The sequence below is a fragment of the Ornithorhynchus anatinus genome, chromosome 1 (genome assembly GCF_004115215.2).
Source record: "Ornithorhynchus anatinus isolate Pmale09 chromosome 1, mOrnAna1.pri.v4, whole genome shotgun sequence".
In the NCBI taxonomy this organism is placed as follows: Eukaryota; Metazoa; Chordata; class Mammalia; order Monotremata; family Ornithorhynchidae; genus Ornithorhynchus; species Ornithorhynchus anatinus.
Genome location: NC_041728.1, coordinates 61,583,222 through 61,606,775, shown reverse-complemented (window position 1 = coordinate 61,606,775; position 23,554 = coordinate 61,583,222). Strand labels below are relative to the sequence as shown.

Here is a 23,554-nt window from a genome sequence, read left to right as displayed (position 1 = left end):
GATGGGAGAGACAACAGGATCTGATAATAAACGGAATATGGAGGTTTAAAGAGGAGTCAAGGATAACATTAGAGTTCTGGGGTTCACTGATGAAACAGATGGTGGTGTGGAAAAGATGGAAGAAAAACTACAGATGTGGGCAAACATTTCCTTATAGTGTTAGTAGTGAAATCCAATCAATTGTATTTATTGAATGCTTTCGGTGTACAAAGCACTGTACCAAGCACTTGGGAGAGTACACAATATAAGAGTTGTGAGACATGTTCCCTACCCACAGTGAGCTTACAGTCTAGATGGGGAGACAGACATTAATATAAATTACACATATGTATATGAAGGGAGGAGAAATATGTGGGGCTGGGGGGGTGGGTGAATAAAAAAGTGTAAATCCAAGTGCAAGGGTGACCCAAAAGGGAGTGGGATAAGAGGAAATGAAGGCTCTGTTGGGGAAGGCCTCTCGCAAGAGATATGCAGGTGGGGAGTGCCTCGTTTGTTGGAGGGCATTTCAGGCTGGAGGCAGGATGTGAGCGAAGGGTCAGTGGAGAGATAGACAAAATCAAGGTATAGTGAGTACGTTCGTATAGGAGGAGTGAAGTGGGTGGACTGCGTTATAGAAGGAAATCACGGAGGTAAGATACGGGAGTAAGGTGATTGAGTGTTTAGGAGCCTATGGTAAGGAGTTTCTGTTTGATGCGGAAGTGGATGAGTAATCATGGGAAGTTCGTGAGGAGTGGTGAAACATGGACTGAATGGTTTTGTAGAAAAATGATCTGGGCAGCAGAGTGAGGTATGGACTGGAGTGGGGAGAGACAGGAGGCAGGGAGGTCAGCAAGGAGATTGATGCAGAAATCAAGGCGTGATAGGGTAAATTTTTTTTTTTTTTTTGTGGATTACCGTGGTAGCAGTTTGAATGGAGATGAAAGGAGAGATTTTGGCAATGTTGTGAAGGCTGAACAATAATAATGATAACAACTGTATTTGTTAAGCCCTTACGGTGTGCCAGGCACTATACTAAGCACTGGGGTAGATACAAGATAATCAGAATGGGCACAGTCCTTTTCTCACATAGGGCTCACGGTCTTAATCCCCATTTTACAGGTGAGGTAACTGATGCACAGAGAAGTGGAGTGACTTGCCTGAGCTCACACAGCAGACGTGTGGTGTAGCCAGGTTTAGAACCCAGGTCCTTCTGATTTCCATATCTGTGCTCTCTCCACTAGGCTGCACTGAACCAACAGGATGTGGTGACAGACTGAATATGTGGGTTGAATGAGAGATGAACAGACTAAAATACCAAGGTTATGGGCTTGTGAGACAGGGAGGATGGTGCTGCTGTCTATAGTGATGGGAAGACAGGAAGAGGGCAGGGTTTGGGTGGGAATATGAATACTTCTGTTTTGATTATGTTAAATTTGAGGTGTTGTGGGGACATCCAAGTAAAGATGTCCTGAAGGCAAGAGGAAATACGAGACTGCAGAGAAGGAAAGAAATCAGGACTGGGGATGTAGATATGGGAATAATCCACATAGAAGTGGTAGTTGAAGCCAAGGTAGCAAATGAGTCCTCCAAGGGAGTGGGTGTAGATGGAGAATAGAAGGGCCCAGGAACTGAATCTTGAGGGAACCCCACAGTTAGTGAGTGAGAGGCAAAGGAGGAGCCCGTGAAGGACTGAAAATGAGCAACCAGCGAGATAGGAGAAAAACCAGGAGAGGACAGTGTCAGTGAAGCTGAGGTTGGATGACATTTCCAAGAGAAGGGGGTAGTCGACAGTGTTGAAGGCAACTGAGAGGTTGAGAAGGAGATTAGGATGGAGTAGAGAAGATTTGGCATAAAGGAGATCAGTGGTGATGTTTGAGAGAGCAGTTTTGGTGGAGTGAAGGGGATGGAAGCCAGATTGTAGGGGGTCAAGGAGATAATTGGAGGGGAGCAATTGGAGGCAGTGGGTGTAGGCAACTCACTCAAGGAGCTTGGAGAGGAATTACAGGAGGGAGATGGGCAATAACTGGAGGGAGCCTTGGGTCAAGGGAGGCTTGTTTACGATAAGGGAGACATGAGTATGTTTGAAAGCTGTGGGGGAGGATCCAATGGAGAGTGAAATGTAGAAGATGGTGGTCAGTGAGGGCAGAAGAAAGGGGGCTAGTTCTTTGATTTGGTGTGAAGGAATAGATTTGGAGGTACAGGTGGAGGGAGTAGATTGGAAGGTCTTCTCTTAAAATACTGCTGGGAAAGATGGGAGAGTTGAAGAAGGGGCAGGAGGAGAAAGAGACTGGTGAAAGGAAGTGAAACAGAACCTACCAGCTAGAATCTGAAGCAGGGGAAAATGATCCAGAAACCAGGGCTCAGATAGTGCTCATCCCTTGGACTGCTAGAGGCTACACACTTCTGGGGAACTAGCCCCATTTTAAGTTCTCATTAGATTTCCATTTTATAAGCAGCTTATACTCTGAAGGTTTTCTCCTTGGTTTACTTACAGAAAATTGCAATGGATTGTTTAATCTTTATTAAGTAAATCACATTAGGTTTCAAGATCTTGGCCCCCTTTAGTTTCCTAAACCCATTTTCTCCATAGTTGATGCTAAATGTCCTAGGAAATAAATACTAAATGGACTCTTAAAGGCATTTACAGAACTGCGAAACTTCAGTCAAAACCCCAAGAGTGGCCAATTCTGATCTAGCTAGCTATTATGAATCCTGGTCAACTTGACTGGCCCAAATCTGAGAGTTTAGGGTTTGCAGAAGCAAGATGGCCTAATGGATAGAGCATGGGCCTGCGAGTCAGAGGACCTGGTTCTGCCATTTGTCTGCTGAGTGACCTTGGGTAAGTCATTTCACTTCCTCTGTGACTCAGCTACCTCATCTGTAACATAACAATTAAGACTGGGATCCCCAAGAGGGACATGACTATGTCCAACCTGATTAACTTGTATCTATCCCAGCACTTAGTACAGTGCCTGGCACATAGTAAGTGCTAATAAAAATACCATAAAAAAGAATATATTTAGGATTTTGGCCACCCGACTAAGCCACTATTTATAATGATCAAGTATTACTTGGATTTAGTCAAGTACTGGCTGTAGTGTTCTCTGTTGCTCATTTTAAAAATGTGTGATGACATGAAGAAGAGACATGAGATGAAAGAACCAATGAGGAACCAAAGAATTAAACTATCTTGCTGGGACTCAGAATGTTGCTATCCCTACTTCTAAGACTAGCTGCCTCTGTCCTAAATTGCAAGAAGCAGCCAAATCTCATTGTGGGCAGGGAATGTGTCTGTTCTTATATTGAACTCTCCCAAGTGCTCAGTACAGTGCTTTGCAAACAGTAATGGTCAATAAATACGACTGAATGAATGAAATCTACAGGCGAGCTGGGGACCCTTAGGGCGGGCAGGGATCTTGCCGACCAACCCTGTTGTGCTTTCCCAAACACTAAGTACAGTGCTCTGCACACAGTAAGTGCTCAATAAATACCACTGATTGATAAGTGGCAGATAATGGAAGATCCACCCCAGAAAACTCCATTCCCTGCTACTTGAATTTATAAGAGACTACAGGGATTTGGCAAATTTCATTAGGAGTTTGATCAATCAATGGTATCTACCGACAGCTTGCTGCGTGCAGAACTCTGTAGTAAGAACGTGGAAGAGTACAATACAACAGAGTTGGGAAACAGGTTCCTTGCCCACAAAAAGCTTACAGTCTAGAAGGGGACACAGACATTAAAATAAGTGACAGCTATGGACATAAGTGCTATGGGGCTGAATATCAAGTGCACAAATCCAAACGCAAGAATGATGCTGAAGGGAGAGGGTAAAGGGGTACAGGGGGCTTATTCGGGGAAAGGTCCCTGAAGGAGATGGGATTTTAATAGGGCTTTGAAGGTGGGAAGAGTGGTGATCTGTCACATATGAAACCAGACGAGTTCCTGCCCAGTTTCACTGAGCATAAAAGGGGAAAGTGCAGAATCTTAGAAGTGCACTCCTTTAAAATGTTAGATAAATGAGTTAAAGTCTTTTTGAGACTAGTATTAGAGTTCCTATGTGGGAGGACATAAAAAAAAATGGAAGTAAAATAATCTGTTCCCTGCCCTCAATGAATTTACAATCTAGCAGACAGCAACCCCCATGTGGAACAGAGCTTGGGTCCACTTTATCTTGTATCTATCCCAGCGCTTAGGACAGTGCTTAGCTTATAGAAAGCACCTAACAAATGCCAAAATTACATTGGAAAAGTGATAAGTATCCCTGACTGTTAGGCGGGAGACCGGGATTCGATTCCCTGATGGGGAGGCTGTGAAATTTTAGAGAAGCAGCATGGCTCAGTGGAAAGTGCATGGGCTTGGGAGTCAGAGGTCATGGATTCTAATTCCGACTCCACCACTTGTCAGCTGTGTGACTTTGAGCAAGTCACTTAACTTCTCTGTGCCTCAGTTCCCTCATCTGTAAAATAAGGATTAAGACTGTGAGCCCCAAGTAGGACAACCTGATTACCTTGTATCTGCCCCAGCTCTTGGTACATAGTAAGCAGAGCAGTAGAATACCTGGTAAGTGATGATTAATTGTATTTGGAAGCAATATTAATTTAAAACACAGCAATTATCAAATATATTTAGAAGGCACATAGAAAATTCTCAGATTCAATAGCTTGTTCCTTCACAAGTGGAAAGTTACTCTCTTAAGGTTCAGGAAAAGCTGAACCAAAGGAACCTTTTCACAACATGTCTTTGAGATTCTATTTTTCAAAATTCTGGAGAAATGGAAGGAAACAGTCGCTGGACAAGGTAATGAAAGCTGAAAGCTGAGGTTCTGATTTTAAATCATTAATTCTTTCATTTATTCTTGTATTCTTACAAATTGGGATGAGGTTCAAAAGTTGCTCAGTGTTTGAAGTGCCACAGCCCTGAGTGGTATGTTAATGTCGCTCTCCCCTGCTAGACTTTAAGCTCATTGTAGGGAAAGAATGTCACTAGCAATGCTATTGTATTGTTCTGTCCCAAGTGTTTAATACAATGCCCTGGACAGAGCAAGCATTCAGTAAATATGATCGTCATATCTAAACTTCTAAATCATGCTAAAGTGGTACAAAAATTAATGAGTTTAAGAAAATACACATTAAAAATAGACAAGTTATATTCCTTCAACCGATATCCATTTTTAAACTGCTGTGCATATTAAGACAATGTTATACAGTATGCAAATATAGTACATTCAGTACTACACACCGTTAAGAGGTTCATCCATGTTAATACTGCAAACCACTGTGCTTCAAAGGCCTGAATGCACAGAAATTCGAGCACCTAAACCACAAAAATTACAATTCCTTTTATTACAAAATAAAAGATCAAGATTTAGGAAGACATATTTAGGAGAATTTTGGTCTATGCCTAAGTTTAAAGAGGGATGTAATGATGATAATGATAATATTAATAAAACCCTTACTATGTGTCAAGCACCGTTCTAAACACTGAGATAGATACAGGTTAATCAGGTCAGGCACAGTCCCTGTCCCACATAGGGCTCACAGTCTAAGTAGGAAGGAGAACAGGTATTGAATTCCCATTTTACAGTTGAGGAAATTGGGGCACAGAAGTGAAGTGACTTGCCCTAAGTCACACAGCAGGCAAGTGGAGGAGCTAGGATTAGAACCCAGATCTCCTAACTCCCAGTCAATCAACTGTATTTGTTGAGGCCTTACTGTGTGCACAACACTGTACTAAACACTTGGGAAAGTACAATATGACAATTTGACACATTCCCTGCCCGCAATAAGCTTGCTTACCACTCTGCCATGCTGCTTCCCATAAGTATTTTCAGTGAGCTCCCTCAGAAAAATTCCCAAAGCCCCAAAATATGCTTGGGTACTACCTGTCTCCTTGGCCTTAGCTTATTTTCATTTTTAGATTATATGGTATTGTTCTTATCTTTATAACCTCTTTCAGCTGCAGGTTTCTAGTTGGCCCCATCTATCAGAAACTACCCTGAGATCTATAGTCCTGCAGAGGGAGAAAAACACTCTCCCTTACAAGTGAATTCTGTTTATTCAATTGCACCAAGTGTTACCAACAAACAAACTTGATTAATTTTAATGTCTTATGAGTAAGGAGTTTACTCACCCTATGTGATCTGTTTCCATAAATTAACTAAAGGATTATTTTAAAAAGGCAGATCACAACACAATACAATCTCAAATGAAAAAAAAAACTAAGAACACTTGGAAAATACAGTGCACTTCCAAAATGTTATCTGAGAGCGAAAATTAAGTAAATGTAGAAAAGACTTTTTTTTTTTTAAAGAGCTGAGTTTTGAAAGCATGATGTTCTGATGCTTTGGAAAAGGAAAGCAAGAAAGTGAACTTGTGTTGTAAATCTCCCATCATGCAGCAGTGTATTATTATGGCATTTGTTTAGTGCTTACTATGTGCAAGGCACTGTACTAAGTGCTGTACTAAGCAAGCATGGGAAAGGAACTTACTGCCTTAGCAAACAAATTACAGCAAGATCTGAAGAAACTTTGGCCTCAGAGAAACAGGGATAAGGATTCCTCAGATCCTCACACCTCTCAGGTACTGACATTTTTGACCTGACAATGAGTAGGACAGAAACCCCCAAATATTTCTCCAAGAACTATAGATAGGGTGTTTCACAGCTCTTAAGTGATGTGCACACACACACAAAAAAAGTGTATATATTGGAAGGGTCTTTAGTTTTCACCTAAGAGAAAAATACAAGATTCAGGAGTACCTCTGATTTTGTGTGTGCCAAGCAGGCGGAGTATAGTCAGGGCAAATAAGTAGCCCGAAAATTGAAAAGAGGAGAACATGAATGTGTGTGTATGAATGGAAAATGATAGCCTTGCCTAAGATTGTTAAACAAAGCACGTGACTGCAATGGTAAAGGCCACATACTAGAGACTCCGTCTTGCAACATTTAATTACATTTACACTTCAAGATGAAGTCCGGGGCTCTAATCTAGATGTCAGAAGTTTTTCTTGTTTTAGTTCATTAACTTGCTCCACTGAAAAGAGGCAAAAGGAGAAAGCAGAGTGCATTTACAGACTTTCTGTTTTTATTAATATCAATACATTCTGAATAAAACCTGCTATATAACATTAACTAGCACCTTGCGTTGCTTTTAAGGTCCCAACACACTCAACCAAATATTATTTTTAGTGAAATTACTTCCTAAAATAGCATCCCTATTCAATAATTTGCCTGGTGAATAAAAGGAATTTAAAGACATCAGCACTATAATTCTAATAAGAAAATTATGGCTTCAAAATAAATTATTCAAATTTAAAAAACGTAATTTTTGCCAAGTTCCCAGTTAAGCGTTCAGTACAGAACTCTGCACACAGTAAGAGCTCAATAAATACTTCTGAATGAATCAAAATGAATTAGGTTTCAACATTAGAAGTTTTTAAGAACCGAAGTACTTAAAGTCATCTCCAGTCAAAACAAAACAGTAATGCAAGTGTTCACCAAATAGAGTGGAAACACTCCAGCCATTTCAGCTGCTAAGGCAGGATGAATACTACACTCAATAGCAAGTAATCCTCCAAGAAACCAAATGATTCAGGAGAGAATGACCTCAGCCAATTCCAACCACAAAAAGTCAAAGTTACACCCTTACCTTCATGACCCAGAATCTGCATCTTCTGCCTTCCTAAATGATACCATAAGATCGCCCAACTTGGTTTCAGGTGCCCGGTAGAAATAAAGTTCACAACAGAAGTCCCTCTTGAGATAAGTTTAATAAAGACTCCAGGGATTTGCCTCTGTGGTGCAGTCAGAGAGAAAAGTCCCAGAGATCTGAGCCCAGGATAGTGAGTCAGAAAACCCCAGTTCTTGTCTTGCCTCTGTCACCAACTCCTTCAGTGGCCCCAGGCAAGTCGTGCAACCTCTTTGGTTTGGTTTCCTCCACTGTAAAAGTGGAGATAATAATACCTAGTTACTTACCTCATAGGGGTGATGAGGATTAATTAATGTTTGTAAAGTGCTTTGAAGATTAAAAGTTCCATGAGTGCTAATAACAAATAATAATATTCATTTGAACTACTACTATGCTACACACACGCTCTTCATCATTGTGCACAAGAGTACACTGAACTGCTCAATGTAAGTCTGCCTTACTTCAAAAACATCACCCACTTGCTGGCAATATTTTTTAATATTCTTATAAGTGAAATGACTTTTGGAGTGGTTAGGAGTAAACATTTGCAGGCTTGTATTCTCCATTATACTACTGAGTCCAAATACCAAAAAACAGAAGGAGCGATCCAAAACATACTATTTTGATATACCTAGAAGACATGAATGGGTGCAGTTGGCTTATTTTACCACATGATATAGCACACAGGGAAAATACTGAATAGTGAGGAAATGCTGCTGAGGATCTACCTAATTGGTATAATTATGTACATGGATAGACTTTTGTATTACTATGGATACATTAGTTGAAGCTGCTAACTGGCTCATAAATAATTTTCTTTCAGTCATTCAGAACTCTTGATCAACATGTTTCTTTCTAGACTGTAAGCTTCTTGTAGGCAGGAAACATGTCTACCAACCTTTTTTTATGGTTTGTGTTAAGCACTTACTGTATGTCAAGCTCTATTCTAAGCACTGGGGTAGATAGGAGTTAACCAAGTCAGCAACAGTCATTCCACAAGGGGTTCACAGTCTAAGTAGGAGGGGCAACAGGTACTGAACCTCCATTTTGCAGTCGAGGAAACTCTTATATTATACTCTTACAAACAATTATTATAAAGCTCCGCACGAGTAAACACTCAAGAAATACCATTGATTGAATGTCTTCTAGTTTTTAATCGCAAGATTTTTACATCTCCATGAAATTTTTGAACTAAATTATCAGTTAACTTCCATTTAAGCCTTTTTTTAATAAAAAAAGGCATTCAAATAATTGGTTAATTAAGCCTTCACGTGTGCACACACTCTCTCACATACTTAAAAATGATTGTGGTAGTGACTGCTCTCCATGTGAAAAGGTGATATGGAAAAATCCAAAGCACTATCAACAGACCTTTCCACTCTACTTCCACATAATGCCTGCCCTGATTTGTGACTGCACCTATGGGCTATCAGTCCAGCACAGTTTAACAATCTGCCACTAAGATTCGATGTCTTCAACACTTTTGATCAGAAAGGAGTCACTATATTTCTGAGTGCTAAACATCAGGATGGTCTGTTTTACTTGATTTTCCAGTAGTTCACAACTATGCTGCACCACTCTTAACTTGAGGTTGGATTTCAGTGTGTCTTCTGCCCAACCTGCCTGTAGTTGCACTAGCTGGCAGCTGCTTGGATTTCCTGTTGTCACTCATTCTTTGCACATGCCCAGCCCAGAAGAGTTGTGTAGCAGCAGGAATCACTCAATGCTGATAGGCTGGCTGCATTCCAGGACCTTATTGTTGACAATCCTGTCTTGCCATTTTCAGGGATGGCTCATAGGTGATGCAGATGAAACTGCTCAACAAGGCAGAAGTCACAGAGTAGAACCAGGCTTCAGAGGTAGTTAGACATTACCCTCATTTTGTAGTCCCCCAGTTAGAGCTGGAGTTTGTAGCCACGTTGGATCCACACTCTGCCTGCCAAAGGACATTATGGGTCTTCTTTATTCTGTTGGGTTTTTTAAAATTTTGTTAACGCATCTGGGGAGCAAAATTCAGGGACAGCTTTCCATTCCATATTTCCATGGAAAATTCTTTGCGGCAATTAGCATTTCCCTAGTCAATACAAGACCTTTGTTTTCTACAAGTTTATTGTAATCCAGAGAAATGCACTGACTTTGCAAATAGGAGTGCCTTAAAACACTTGTGAGGTTATTTTAAATAGAATCAGTCACTTAGAATGAAGATTGTTCTTTGTAAAAAACAAAAAAATTAAAAAATGCAAACTGGCTAATTGAAATTTTCAATATCGTTGTCTTCATGCAAAACCTGCGAAATGACTCCATAAGGAGGAGTCAAAGATTCCCATCTCTATTTTTTAACTCCTATTTGGGGCCAACATTTCTAATCCTTCATACTCTTCCCCTTCCATCACTGGCCCATACAATCGTTCCAGCCTGATGCTCCCTAAACCTAATGTCCCCACTTCCCAACTTCAGAAACAGACAGTGAGTTACATTCTTGCTACTTCTACCTTGCTAATCTAAGCATTTATCCTGTCCTACCTTGATTACTGCAACCACCTCCTTGCTGACCACCCTGCCTCTCCCCACTTCAGTCCATCCTTCACTCTGCTGCCTGGGTCATTTTTCTACAAAAATGTTCAGTCCACATTTCCCCACTTCTTAAGAACCTCCAGTAGTGCCCATCCACTTCCACATCAAACAGAAATTCTTTATCACAGGCTTTAAAGTACGCATTCACCTATCCCCCTTCTACTTTACCTAGCCGCTTTCCTACTACAGCTCAGCCCACACACTTCGCTCTAATGCCAACCTACTCACTGCACCTCGATCTCGTCGCTCACCCCTTACCCACATCCTGCCTGTGGCCTGGGAACTCCCTGACTTCATATCTGACAGATGATCACTCTCCCCAACTTCAAAGCCTTATTAAGCCTCCAAGAGGCCTTCTTTGACCAAGCCCTCATTTCCTCTTCTCTTACTCCCTTCTGCATCCCCCTTGACCTGGGATTTGCACCCTTTATTCACCCTTCCCTCAACCGCACAGTGCTTATGTACATACCCATAATACATTTGTTCACATTAATGTCTGCCTCCCCTGTTAGAATGTAAGCTCGTTGTGGGCAGGGAGTGTGTCTACCAACTTTGTTATACTGTACTCTCCCAAACACTTGAGTGTTTTGCACACAGTAAGTACTCAATAAATATGATTGATTCATTCCTAGGAAGCTGTCAGTTCAGCCTCCTACAAGAAAAAAAAACTTGGAAGATGTGATACAATCATATGCATATTTTGAAGGCTTTATGAAAGGCTTTTAATAGAAAAAAGAAACTTCTTGGAAAACAATGATCTTTCTCAGACAACATATTTTTCTGATTCTTATTTATCTATCTTGACATTCTTTCTTGGTTTTGTCCCTCACCATCTGTCCAACTTAAGAAGGTACTAAAAATCGAACATGCCAGAGTCACGTTAATATGAGAAGAGCAGGTTATGAGTAGAGACTGATTATCAAAATTTGGTGGGGGCAAACAAATACCATAATTATTACTATTATTATTATGACTGAAGTGTTCACCTTATGAAGACAGTGATCACCCTATCTTTCAGATGGAGACCAAGACATAGTAAAAGTTAAGTGATGCTCCCATTTTTTTTCTAAAATATAAAGAAAAAATCAGACCTTTTAACTTCTATTTCAGTGTCCTTTTTTGCACATCACCTACCCACCATGCTAGAGCTATCTTGGAATCTGCAGAAGCATCACTGGATACTTTCTACAGTATACAATTAACTTTAACATTTCATAAAATAGCTTCACAAAGTAATCAAGTTAATACTAAAATTCATTTATGAACAAAGGTTTTATCCTACCTACAACTATTTCTAGGTTGCATTGATTAAATAAAATTACATCTCTGATCTATAAAATTAAAAAAGTAGTTTTCCATTATGCCAAGATGAGGTTGTCCCCAAGCATTATGGCTTCTTACACATCCAGGCTCTAAAAAGTAAAGATCAAGGATTTTGCCAGGGTAGCATAAAAATAGAAAGTGAAGAGAAACTGCTCCAAGAATTTTGGGTTATGTTAACATTAGATCATACAGTTTATGAATAATAATAATTATTATATTTAAGACCTATGGGCCAGGCACTGTACTAAGCGCTGGGGTGGATATACACAAATTGGGGTGAGAACAATCTCTGTCCCACCTGGGGCTCAAAGTCTTAAACCCCCTTTTACAGATGAGGTAACTGAGGCACAGAGAAGTTAAGTGACTTGACCAAGGCCACTCAGCAGACAAGTGGCAAGCAGAGCTAGGATTAGAACCCATGACCTTCTGACTCCCAGGCCCGTGCTTTATCCACTATGCCAGGAATTGTAGTGCTTAGTACAGTGCCTGGCACACATAGTAAGCACTTAAATGCCATTTAATAAAAGAAAGATTTAAATATAAAAAATACTGAAAAATGAAAAAAAAAAACCCTCCTCCACAAAGATCAGTGATTTCATTTTTAGGCCACTAAATTGCATATGAAACAATCTAGGTCGACAACCGTTATCAATAATGCACCAAGAATCCTGAAAAATGAAAGAAAGGACAAAAGTGTTCGTATGAAGGGCTCCATGGCAAATTAGAATCTGCTGAACATTACCCTTGGGGTGCAATAAAAATCGATGTGTGGATGGTAGGTTCCTGGGGCTTCAATGAGTCACCAATGAATGGCTGGAAATGATCTGGAAATCAGGGGTAAAGCAGCCCATCCTCCAATCCGGACTGAGGCTGATTTGGAGAGTTGGAGTTCCTATCCCAAATTTACAAATGCAAGAACACCAATTGGTTATTCAGTAAATTGCTGGTCCCCATGCACCTATTTGGCACTGGGGGGCCAAGAGACTTATAATAGTCTCTGGTGTCAATTCAGATTCAATAAATAGCAAAAGTTGAACAACATAAATTCTGTACGAAGCCTGAATGGGATGTATAGCAAAATGGAGAAGACTTCAGCATTTTTAGAGCAGCAAATAAAGTCATACTAGTGCAAACCCTCAGCTTCTCTATGTTTGGGGAAAAAAAGGAACAGAACATGACCATTGGAAAAAACGGGCAATTCCATGGCTCATCTTGAAAAAAGGCCTAATATCTGCTTGTCCAATAGCCAGTCAGGTTGCTAGGGGAGTCCTGCCTAAACAATTACACAGAGCATATACCTCCACTACTATACCCTATGCATCCTTAGGCATTACAGCTCCAAAGAGCCCCAGGTCTCAATATTTACTGAGCACTTACCATGTGCAGAGCACTGTAATAAGCACTTGGGAGAGTACAGTAACAGATGATAATAATAAGTATAGTATTTGTTAAGTGCTTACTCTGTGCCAGGCAGTGTACTAAGCGCTAGGGTGGATACAGCAAATGAGGTTGGATAGTCTATGCAACATGTCCCTGTTATCTGGGCAAGGGCCAGGAAGAGAGGGAATTGCATGCCCAGGTCTGTTTTGGTCTCAGTCTGTCAGGTGAATATCCTGTGTGGGACAGGTGGGAAATCTGCTGATAACTAAAGTTCACATGATAGCAAAGAAGCCCACTCCAGCCAGGCCCCAAGCGGCCACTGAGAAGCAGCATGGTGTAGAGGATACAGCACGGTCCTGGTAGCCAGAAGAGCCTCGGTTCTAATTCCGGCTCCGTCACTTGTCTGCTGTGTGACCCTGGATACGTCACTTCACTTCTCTGGGCCTCAGTTACCTCATCTGCAAAATGGGGATTAAGACTGTGAGTCCCAGGTGGGACAGGGACCATGTCCAAACTGGTAATCTTGTATCTATCCCAGAGCTTAGTTCAGTGCTTGGCATATAGTACCATCATTATTATTAATAATAGTAGTTCTTTCTAGCATGGCAGACTCTAAACCACAGTACTGGAATTCAGAAAAGGGGGATGAGCTGTTTTACTGAGCAGAGGCTAATGGGCTATTGTTTGCAGGAACCCTCAGAATACTGATCTTTGAGAATTTTGAGCTCCTTGTCAATGGGCTGAGTAATTTTAAGCTATCAAATATGAATGAATTTTAGAATGAGCCAGATGACTCCTTCCTCCGCCTACCTCCCAGTCTCTTAATGGGGAGAGAAAAGAGAAAGACAGAAAAGAATGCTGAAAGCAGAAACATGGGTGGAAAGATGTGCAAGGCATCACAGGTCAAAGCCATTTCAAAAATTTCCCATCTCGCTTAAAAATAACACCACTGTAAACTGAGCAACAAAGGGAGCAAAGAATAGTTTATACTTAAACTGTTTGACTTAATTTTAACCTTTTAATTACACAAGCCCAGAATTCCATTTTGGAGATCTGATGACCATACAGATTACAACCTCCTCACTCATGTTTTTTTAGTGTGAGGTTGCAGTTTAAAAAACAAAAAAAAAAAGAAAAAGCCAAGTCTTTCTATTTGGAGAGGAAGCCAATAGTGATCTCTCTTCCACGTGACAGGATGAAAAATACGGACGAAAAATACAGATACACTCTCCAAAGTTCAAGTCTTGAACAGTCAAGCAGAGCACTGATAGGTTTATCAGTCAATTAACCAATCAATGGTATTTACTGAGTGCTTACCAAGTGCAGAGCACTCTGCTAAGCTCTTGGGAGAGTACAAAAGACATGGTATCTGCCCATAATGAGCTTACAGTCTACTGATGCCTGTCTGTCTACTTGTTTTGTTTTGTTTTGTTGTCTGTCTCCCCCTTCTAGACTATGAGCCCGTTGTGGGGTAGGGATTGTCTAACCAACAACTGAAACGCCAAATTATACTTTCCAAGCGCTTAGTACAGTGCTCTACAAACAATAAGCACTCAATAAATACGACTGAATGAATGGGGGAGACAGACATTAATATAAATTTACAGTATACAATTTAAAGATATATACATAAGTGTTGTGGGGTTGGGGGTGCGGCAAATATCACATAATTCATTTCTTCTAGTTATCAATCTTTGAAGAATATATAAAAACCCATGTACAAATGATCTTTAAAGCATTTTTATTTTATGCAATTATGGTTGGCACTCACACAAATAGCATAACATGTGATTTCTAAGATTCTTTATCAATTCACCAAATGTCATCTTTGCATTATCATTGGACAGGCCCCAAAAAGTGAAATTATAGAACTGATTAGAAATCTAACTGATCAATCAATGTAGAACAGTGTACTGTTTGGGAGTGTACAATAGAGCTGGCTCCCTGCCCATAATGAGCTTACAATGATGCAAAAGATGGCTAAATATTCCATGGTGAAAAGATCACAGATAGCAAATGACTGAATAAATGACAACAATTGTCATTTAACACCCAACTTATAAAGGCAGATATTTTTGAGATGTATAATGTTATCCTCCCACAATTTATCCCAGATGGCCAAGCTAATTAATTTCTAAAAATTAAATATTTCCTGAGAGTATTTTGAAATTTGAGGCTTCGCAACCTTCCTTCATAACAGTGAAAGTTAACCCCTTAAAGGCATCTATTCCTCTATAGCTTAGAATATAAAATAGAAACATTTATCCAGGAAGCAGCGAGGCTTAGAGGAAAGAGCATGGGCCTGGGAGTCAGAAGGACCTGGTTCTAATCCTAACTACCACTTGTTTGCTGTGTGACCATGGACAAGTCACTTCACTTCCCTGTACCTCAGTTACTTCATGTGTAAAGTCGGAATTAAAGACTATGAGCCCTATGTGGAACATGGACTGTGTCCAGCCTGATTAGCTTCTATTTACCTTAGTGCTTAGCCTGGCACAGAGTATGCTTAAATACTATAAAAAGAGAATACTGGTTGATATACAATCAAGGGTTACTTCAGGAAAAGCAATGTTACATGTTTTTACTGTTGCAATACTTTTTAAAAAGGACTAATCAGTATATTTGTTTCCACTACTTTTCCCCCCTTTGAATGGTTTACCAAGGATTTGAGATTTATGAATATAAAGCCAGTTAGCAGGTTTAAAGGCGATGGTGGAAAAATAGGATTTGGGCTTCTTTTGGCAGCAGCTTATCCCTGTGCTTTTCTGTGAGTATGTGGTTCAGGGCTGATAATGAAAATTGGAAGGCTGTCTTTTGATATCTTCTTCCCTTGAGTTAGAAAATATGGGCAGTGTTCTTCTCAGATGCCAAGGATCCATATTTTTTAGTGTAGATAAATCAACCTGGCCAGAAAAAGGTAAGTTTAAAATCAACGTGGAGATGTGATTGGCAGTAAAAATATTTTTGGACCAGCTTCAATAGGGGGCATTTATTGGACTTGAGGAGCCTCATTTGAATTATCTTGTAATTTAAGCTTACCCCCCTGACAAAACCAAGTCTGATGGACTGTATTTCAGTATAATCAGTGTTAGCAATATTTTCACACAAACCATTTCAAAGGAACTTTACAGAATGTAGGACACAGCTCCTTTTATTTTTTTCTAATAATCAATTTGTGTACCTCATCTATACTCACATTTACAGCAAGCAAGTTTTATATATTACCATAGATATTCTGAACTGAAGAAAAATAGGGAAGAGGTAGGGAAATTTTCACATTTACTAACAACTATTCCTTGAATATAGCTTTCTAATTTGATATGCCGTATATTAAGGGCCATCAAAATCATCTTTGGGATTTTTAAAGAGTGTTAAAATACTAAAGATCTTGGCAGATTTACTTCTCTGCTGCTACCAAATCTGACATATGGATCTATGTTTACTTTGGAGGAATTCTGCCCTAATCTGATGTTTCATTTCAAAATAAACACAAAAAAAGATATGCCACAATGCAGGTAGAATAAAAACATACAGAGTTGGACTACATTATAATTACTCTAATACTTCCTATTAATATCATTCTTTGCAATCAATCATTCATGCAATCAATTTTTTAATGGCGCTCATTAAGTACTTATTATTTGCTGTATAATATCACTGTATTAAGCACTGGGATAGATACAAGTTAATCAGGTTGGACCAGAGTCCATATCCCACACGGGGCTCAATCCCCATTTTACATATGAGGTAACAGGCATAGAAAAGTTAAATGACTTATCTGAAGTCACACAGCAGGCAAGAGGCGGAGCCAGAATTAGAACCCAGATCCTTCTGACTCCCTGAGCCACGCTCTACCCATCAGGCCATGCTAAGTGCTTACTGTGTGCAGAACACTGTACTAAGAGTTTGGGAGAGTACAATATAACAGAGTTAATAATAATAATAATAATAATGTTGGTATTTGTTAAGCGCTTACTATGTGCCGAGCACTGTTCTAAGCACTAGGGTAGACATAGGGGAATCAGGTTGTCCCACGTGGGGCTCACAGTCTTAATCCCCATTTTACAGATGAGGGAACTGAGGCACAGAGAAGTTGGTAGACACATTTGCTGCCCACAACAAATTCACAGTCTAGAGGGAGAACAAGGCTTTTGCAACAGGGCTTTTCCAAACAGCAATTTCCAAAGTAAACATAAAATGGCTAAAAACTAAAAACTGTTACTTTATTAGAAATTAATTAACAGCATATCAGGGATGATAATTTTGCAAGAAAAAATTCTGAAGAGAAACGTTTATACTAAAAGATAGCCATGGCTGTATGAAATCTTTAGTAGAGAAAGACTATAAATAAAACTGAAGGCTCTAATGAAAGGATACACAAGGGTGTAATTACCTGGAGAGCTGTTCGTTACTTTGGTTACTAAGGTACCTTAAGGAACTTCAGAAAGGTAGAAGTCTCTCTCAGTCACTTCTGGTTGGGTTCTAATAGTGCAGAAAAGTTCTATTAATGTAAAAATTACAATTATACAGTGTGCGAGAGGGTACACAAGGAAACACAAAGGCCTGTATGAGAGGTAACTAGAGTAGCCGTAGTTGAATAGGTAAAATATCAAGGATTAGCAGCACTTTAAAAGGATTTTTTTTGCAAGTGAAGGGAGATTCTTCCCTTTCCTCAATCAAATTCTCCTACTCTTGATATACTGTTGCTTTAGTCACAAGGGGGGAAAAAAGCGCTAACTTTTTTCAGTTAAGGGCTCTCTCTCTCTACCTGCCCCCCTCCTTTTTTCCCTCCTAGGGTTTAGGATTCTTAACCCTTTTCCAGATGAGCAGGTGATGAGGAACCAAATCTAGGGGAAAGATAAAATAGAACCTTTTTTAAAATGTTCCCATCACACGCCTTCCTGGAGGTAACAAAACACGGAAGGTCACACGGAAGGTGCCTGGCTGCTGCTCTCATCCTTAAAACCTGCCAAGGCAGACAAATTGAGAAGCTCTGCTCTATGGTAAACACTGGTCATTTAGAAAGTAGAAGCTGTTTTTAAGCGCTTAGTACAGTGCTCTGTACACAGTAAGTGCTCAATAAATACGACTGAATAAAAGAGGGGTTGACTGCAGGTAGCAGGAAAACACATCCAACTTCTGCTAAGCCTGGTACAAGACATGAATACATTTCACCTCTTTCCCACTACATCCACCTTAACATTCAGCATTAGCTGCCTCTCCCTAAAACAAACTACCTTAGGAATTGTAATTGATTTCTTAGACTCTAAATGAAAAACAGGGTCTAAAAAATAAGCTCTCTCCCATCAAATTCAAGTTGTGGAGGACAGCACTTGCTGAAGAACTGCATCTACTTCCACCAAAAACAGCATGGCCTAGTGGAAAAAGCTCAGGAATGGGAGTCAAGAAACCTGGATTCTAATCCCAGCTCTGCCACTTGTCTGTTGTGTGACCATGGGAAGTCACTTAACGTGTATGCCTCAGTTTCCTCATTTGTAAAATGGTAACTAAATACCTGTTCTCCCTCTTCCCAAGGCTGTGAACCCCAGGTGGGGCAGGGACTGTGTCTGATCTGATTTTAACTGTGTCTACACCAGCACTTAGCATACTGCTTGGTACTTAGTAAGCACTTAAATACTGCAATTATTATTATTATTATTAGCAATAATAAGATGAAGGAGAAAGGGAACCAAGTCAAATATATCTGACTAGTTCTATCTACCCCAAAGCTTAGATTAGTGCTTGGCACATAGTAAGTGCTTAACAAATATTGAAATTATTATAAGCAGCTGCATGGCTAGTGGAAAGCACAGAGGCCTGGGTGTCAGGATCCCTCATTTCCGAACCCAGCTCTGCCAGTTGCCTGTGTGAGCTGGGGTAAGTCACTAACTTTTCATTGCCTCAGTTTCCTCATCTGTAAAAATGGGGATAAAATACCTTTCTCTCTCCCCTCAGATTATGAGTCCTCTATGGGTTAGAGTCTACCCACTCTACTGAATTGTACTTTCCCAAGTGTCTAGTACAGTAATCAATCATATTTAATGATCACTTACTGTGTACAGAGCACTATACTAAGTGCTTGGGAGAGTGGACATGTTCCCTGCTCACAACGAGTTTACAGTGAAGAGGGAGAAGACAGACATTAATACAAATTATGGATACAGACGTAAGTGTTGTGAGGCTGAGGGTGGGGTGATCAAAGGGTGCAAATACAAGTGCAAGGATGACTCAGAAGGAAGTGGGAGAAGAGGAAACAAGGGCTTAGTCGGGGAAGACCTCTTGGAAGAGATGCATTTTCAATAAGGCTTTGAAGGTGGGGGAGAGTGATCGTCTGTAGGATATGAACAGAATATGAATGACCCCTCCCACCCCCTTTCCCCCCCCGTTCCTCCCCATCTCTCCCCACTCCTTTTCCACGAGGTTGGGGGTGGGGTGGTGGGGCGGGGGCAATCCCTTAGCTCTGTTCCCAGACTAAGCCCCCTTTTCCTCTGCTCCCTCTCCCCACCCCCACCCCGACTCGCTCCCTTTGTCCTCCCCCTCCCCTCACAGCACTTAAGAATATATGAACATATTTATAATTCTATTTATATTAGTGATTTGTATATATCTATAATTCTATTTATACTGAAGTTACTGATGTCTATTTACTTGTTTTGATGCCTGTCTCCCCCATTCTAGACTGTAAGCCTACTATGGGCAGGGACTGTCTCTATTTGTTGCTGAATTGTACTTTCCAAGCGCTTAGTACAGTGCTTTGCACACAGTAAGCACTTAATACCACTGAATGAATGAATGAACGAAGAGGGAGGGTGTTTCAAGTCAGAAGCAGTAGGTGGGTGAGGGGTCAGCAGCGAGATAGTTGAGATTGAGGTACAGTGAATAGTTTGGCATTAGAGGAGCAGAGTGTGCAAGCTGGGTTATAGTAGGAAAGCAATGAGGTAAGGTAGGAGGGGGCAAGGAAATGGAGTGCTTTAAAGTCGATGCAAAGGCGTTTCTGTTTGATGTGGAGGTGGATGGGCAACCACTGGAGGTTCTCGAGGAGTGGGGGGACGTGGTCTGAATGCTTCATAGAAAAATGATCCAGGCAGCAGAGTGGAGTGGGGAGACAAAGGCAGAGCAGTCGAGCAAGGGGGCTGATGCAGAAATCAAGGCAGAATAGGATATATGCTTGGATTAATGTGGGAGCAGTTTGGATGGAAAGGAAAGGGTGGATTTTTGTGATGTTGTGAAGGTTGAACAGACCAGATTTGGTAACAGACTGAATATGAAGGTTGAATGAGAGAGATGAGTCAAGGGTAATGCCAAGGTTTCAGGCTTGTGAGACAGGAAGGATGGGAAAGTCAGGGAAAGGGCAGGGTTTGGGTGGGAATATGAGAAGTTCTGTTTTAGACATGTTAGGCTTGAGGTGTTGGGGAGACATCATAGTTGAGATGTCCTGAAGGCAGGGAGAAATAATCTGCAGAAAAGGAGAGAGAACAAGGCTGGAGATGAAGATTTGGAAATCATCAACAGAGATATGATACTGAAGTACACCAAAATGTAAGCAATAGCTTTGGTTAAAAAATACTCCCCCTCTAGAATGGGTTTCAAACCCACCCCCAAACACCGGAATTGCTGCTCTCATCCTTTTGCCCTTCTCTCTCACTTGCCCTTTCTGAAAATACACACACGGAGCCTATTCAATCCATCATACTGGTTGAGTATACTGTGTGCAGAGCAATGTACTAAGCACTTGGGAGAGTACACAGAGTTGATAGACACACCTGCCCACAACAAGTTTAGCATCTAAAAAGATACTGAACATGGGTTTACTTCCTTTGTTGCACAGTAAGGCACACAATTTTTTAAGTGACCAAGTCAACAACTAGAAATCCCTATATCACTCAAATCTAACACAACCCAAGAAGCTATGTTTCCCTCATACCATGAAATTTGGGTTCACAATCCCATCCCTACTGGAAAGATTCCCTCACTCCAAAGGACTACCAAGGGGGAACAAGGAGAGAATCTGCCAGCTGCCAGAATGGGCTAGAAATGGGGACAAGTAATTGCATGAGGGTGTTTAACCTTGCATTTTTCATTTTGAATGGCACACACACACCCCACCCCATCCCTCCACCCCCAATCAGCAGCAAAACAAAGAACTTGGAAATAAAAACATAAAAAAAAACTTTTTTTAGGAATTTACCAATCAAAATGAATCTTAAGACACTTCAAACAATAACGTTTTCCTTGGATTTTTTTTTAAATTCAAACGTCTTTCACTCATAAAAAGCTGTGGCGCAATAATCAGTTTATGTTCTGAATTAGAGTAATTTGGGAGGTAAATAGGGAATCAGTGTGCTTCAGTGGAAAGAGCAAGAACCTGGGAGTCAGCCTGGGTTCTAATCTTGGCTTCACCACTTGTCTGCTGGGTGACCTTGGGCAAAGCACTTAAATTATTTGTGCCTCAGTTCCCTCATCTGTGAAATGGGAATTCAATACTTGTGCTCCCCCTTAAGACCGAGTGCTCCATTTGGGACTTGATTACCTTGCATCCACCCCAGCACTTAGTACAATGCTTGGCATGGACTAAGCTCTTGATACCACAATTATTATTATTATTATATCATTATATATCATTATATATATTATTACAATATCAGAATGCTGGAATCTTAAGGACTTCCTATTCCTTGAAAGAGCACAAACTGCTCCCATGCACTATGCTTAACAGTGCTTTCCTTCCCTTAGAAAAAAAATTAAAGAATCTATAACCATCTGGATTCAAAAAATAATACAACCAGCATCTTTTCGACCAGTTGATATTATTTAGAATAACTTCCTTCATAGCTTATTTTCCCTATACCTTAAAAAATGGTATGATTCATAAGTACAAAATCTCAAGGCTTAAATACAGGTTACTATAGGGATCAAAAAAAATTGCTTATTACGTATGCACGTACCGAAATAAATACATAAATTTAACAGAAATTAAAGTCGGATGATCAGCTGCACTTCTTTGCATTTTATGCCAGAATCTAAAATACCCAGCATTACAATCAAAACTTCGAATATTGGAGACACACATTTCCTTCCTTAGCCAACAGTTTGTCATTTTAGCTGTCAACTGCTTTTAGCTTAATGGTACAAGAGCTTTTTCTAAATGGGAAAAACCCCATTTTGATCCAATCGATACTGTACAGGCTTCTTTGGGTACACCCTAGAATCTGAAACATCTTGTCCGGCATTTTAGTCACCCAGGCTATTAGTCACCTAGAAATCTTCCTCCACCCTCTCTCACTACAGACATTTGAAACAGATTCCCATTACAAAGTTATATCTTTTCGATTCATCTGGAGTGGGGTTACAGCAAATATGATTTGCAAAATAATTATAATAAGGTCTAATCTACTTCCTGCCTATTCTTCCACCACGTTTTAAAATCCGTATTTGACAAATACTAATTAGAAACCACATAGACTGGCTTACATTATTTCGCTTCTAAACTACGAGTCGTAATCAATTGCCCTTGCTTGCACTGCAGAGTAATTTTTCATGTATTCAACACAAAAACATCAGTGATGACAACAAAGATAAACCAATTAAAATTTACTGTTGCTCACACACACCTCTCAACTGGCTGGCATTTCACATTACAGAAGGCCAATGGGAAGGGCAAATTTAGCTTAAACAACAATGTGCACGCAAATTGGGCGATCACACTCCACTCGGTTAAGCCTGCACTTCGGTTAAAACAATTCAGAAATTATGCACGCCGGAGTTCGATATTTGCAAATACAGGTTCCTTTTCATTGCAAAAAAAAAAAAGGAAAAACAGAAGAACACCTTTTCTAAAACCAAAAGATCTTGCGGAACGTTAGCTACTTTGCAAATTGCATTCCTCTGAAATTAGCTTAGGGGATATTTTCCTTGGAAAAGCCGAGCGACGAATGCAGAAAATATATCCTAGACTTTGCCTGCTGGTTAAGTTGGCTGTGCCCTGCCCCCCCCCCCAAAACCTTACTGGGTTAGTGACTTCACATCCTTTGACATCAGCACGAAAAGGGGGATGGGGAGAGGGCAGAAAGCAGCAAAACCTGCTTTTAACTAGGCCTGCGATGCTTCCCTGAATTCTGAAATTCTCTCAATAGCACTTCAAACCCCCAACTCACGTTTCCCCCCCTAATTCTGGGAGGTTTGCAAGCCAAACGAAGCGGGCTCTGCTAAAAAGGACTTCCTGCTTTCCCTTAACTGAGCAGCACAATAGCCATTTATTAACCAGCCCCCAGAAGGTTGCGATTTCCCTAAAACACCCAATAACTTACCTCTGATGTGTAAGAGGGCCACGGGCTGGAAAGGCCCATTGGAATTGGCTGCATCCACCACCATCCTGCTGCCAGCTTTATTACATGTCAACATCTAGGCTTCAGCAGGGAAGGCAATGTACTCCTTAAGGCAAGAAACCAGCCTCCATTTTAGTTTTTTTTCTTTTTTTTTTTTTAAAAAAAAGACAAACTGGAGCTCTCTGCAGCTGGAGGGAACTGGCTGGCGAGTGACGTCAGCAGGCAGAAGCCAATCTCATTGGCCCAGAGCTGCAACTTCAAATGACACTAAAAGGCTGCAAATGGA

General features: G+C 40.5%; 1 protein-coding gene across 5 annotated transcripts in view; it reads right to left on the bottom strand.

Moving 5' to 3' along the window:
* PPP2R5C (protein phosphatase 2 regulatory subunit B'gamma) overlaps positions 1-23,554 on the bottom strand; it is a 148,141-nt gene that overhangs the window by 85,074 nt on the left and 39,513 nt on the right. For 3 of the 5 annotated variants that reach the window (XM_029068905.2, XM_007669378.4, XM_029069067.1), the window contains exon 1: positions 23,251-23,374. The exons of the other annotated variants lie outside the window; for them this stretch is intronic. In XM_029068905.2, coding sequence (XP_028924738.1) covers positions 23,251-23,344 — 94 coding nt within the window. In that variant the 5' untranslated portion in view covers positions 23,345-23,374. Of the gene's footprint in view, positions 1-23,250; positions 23,375-23,554 lie in introns of those variants that run through there. 5 annotated transcript variants of the gene reach the window in all.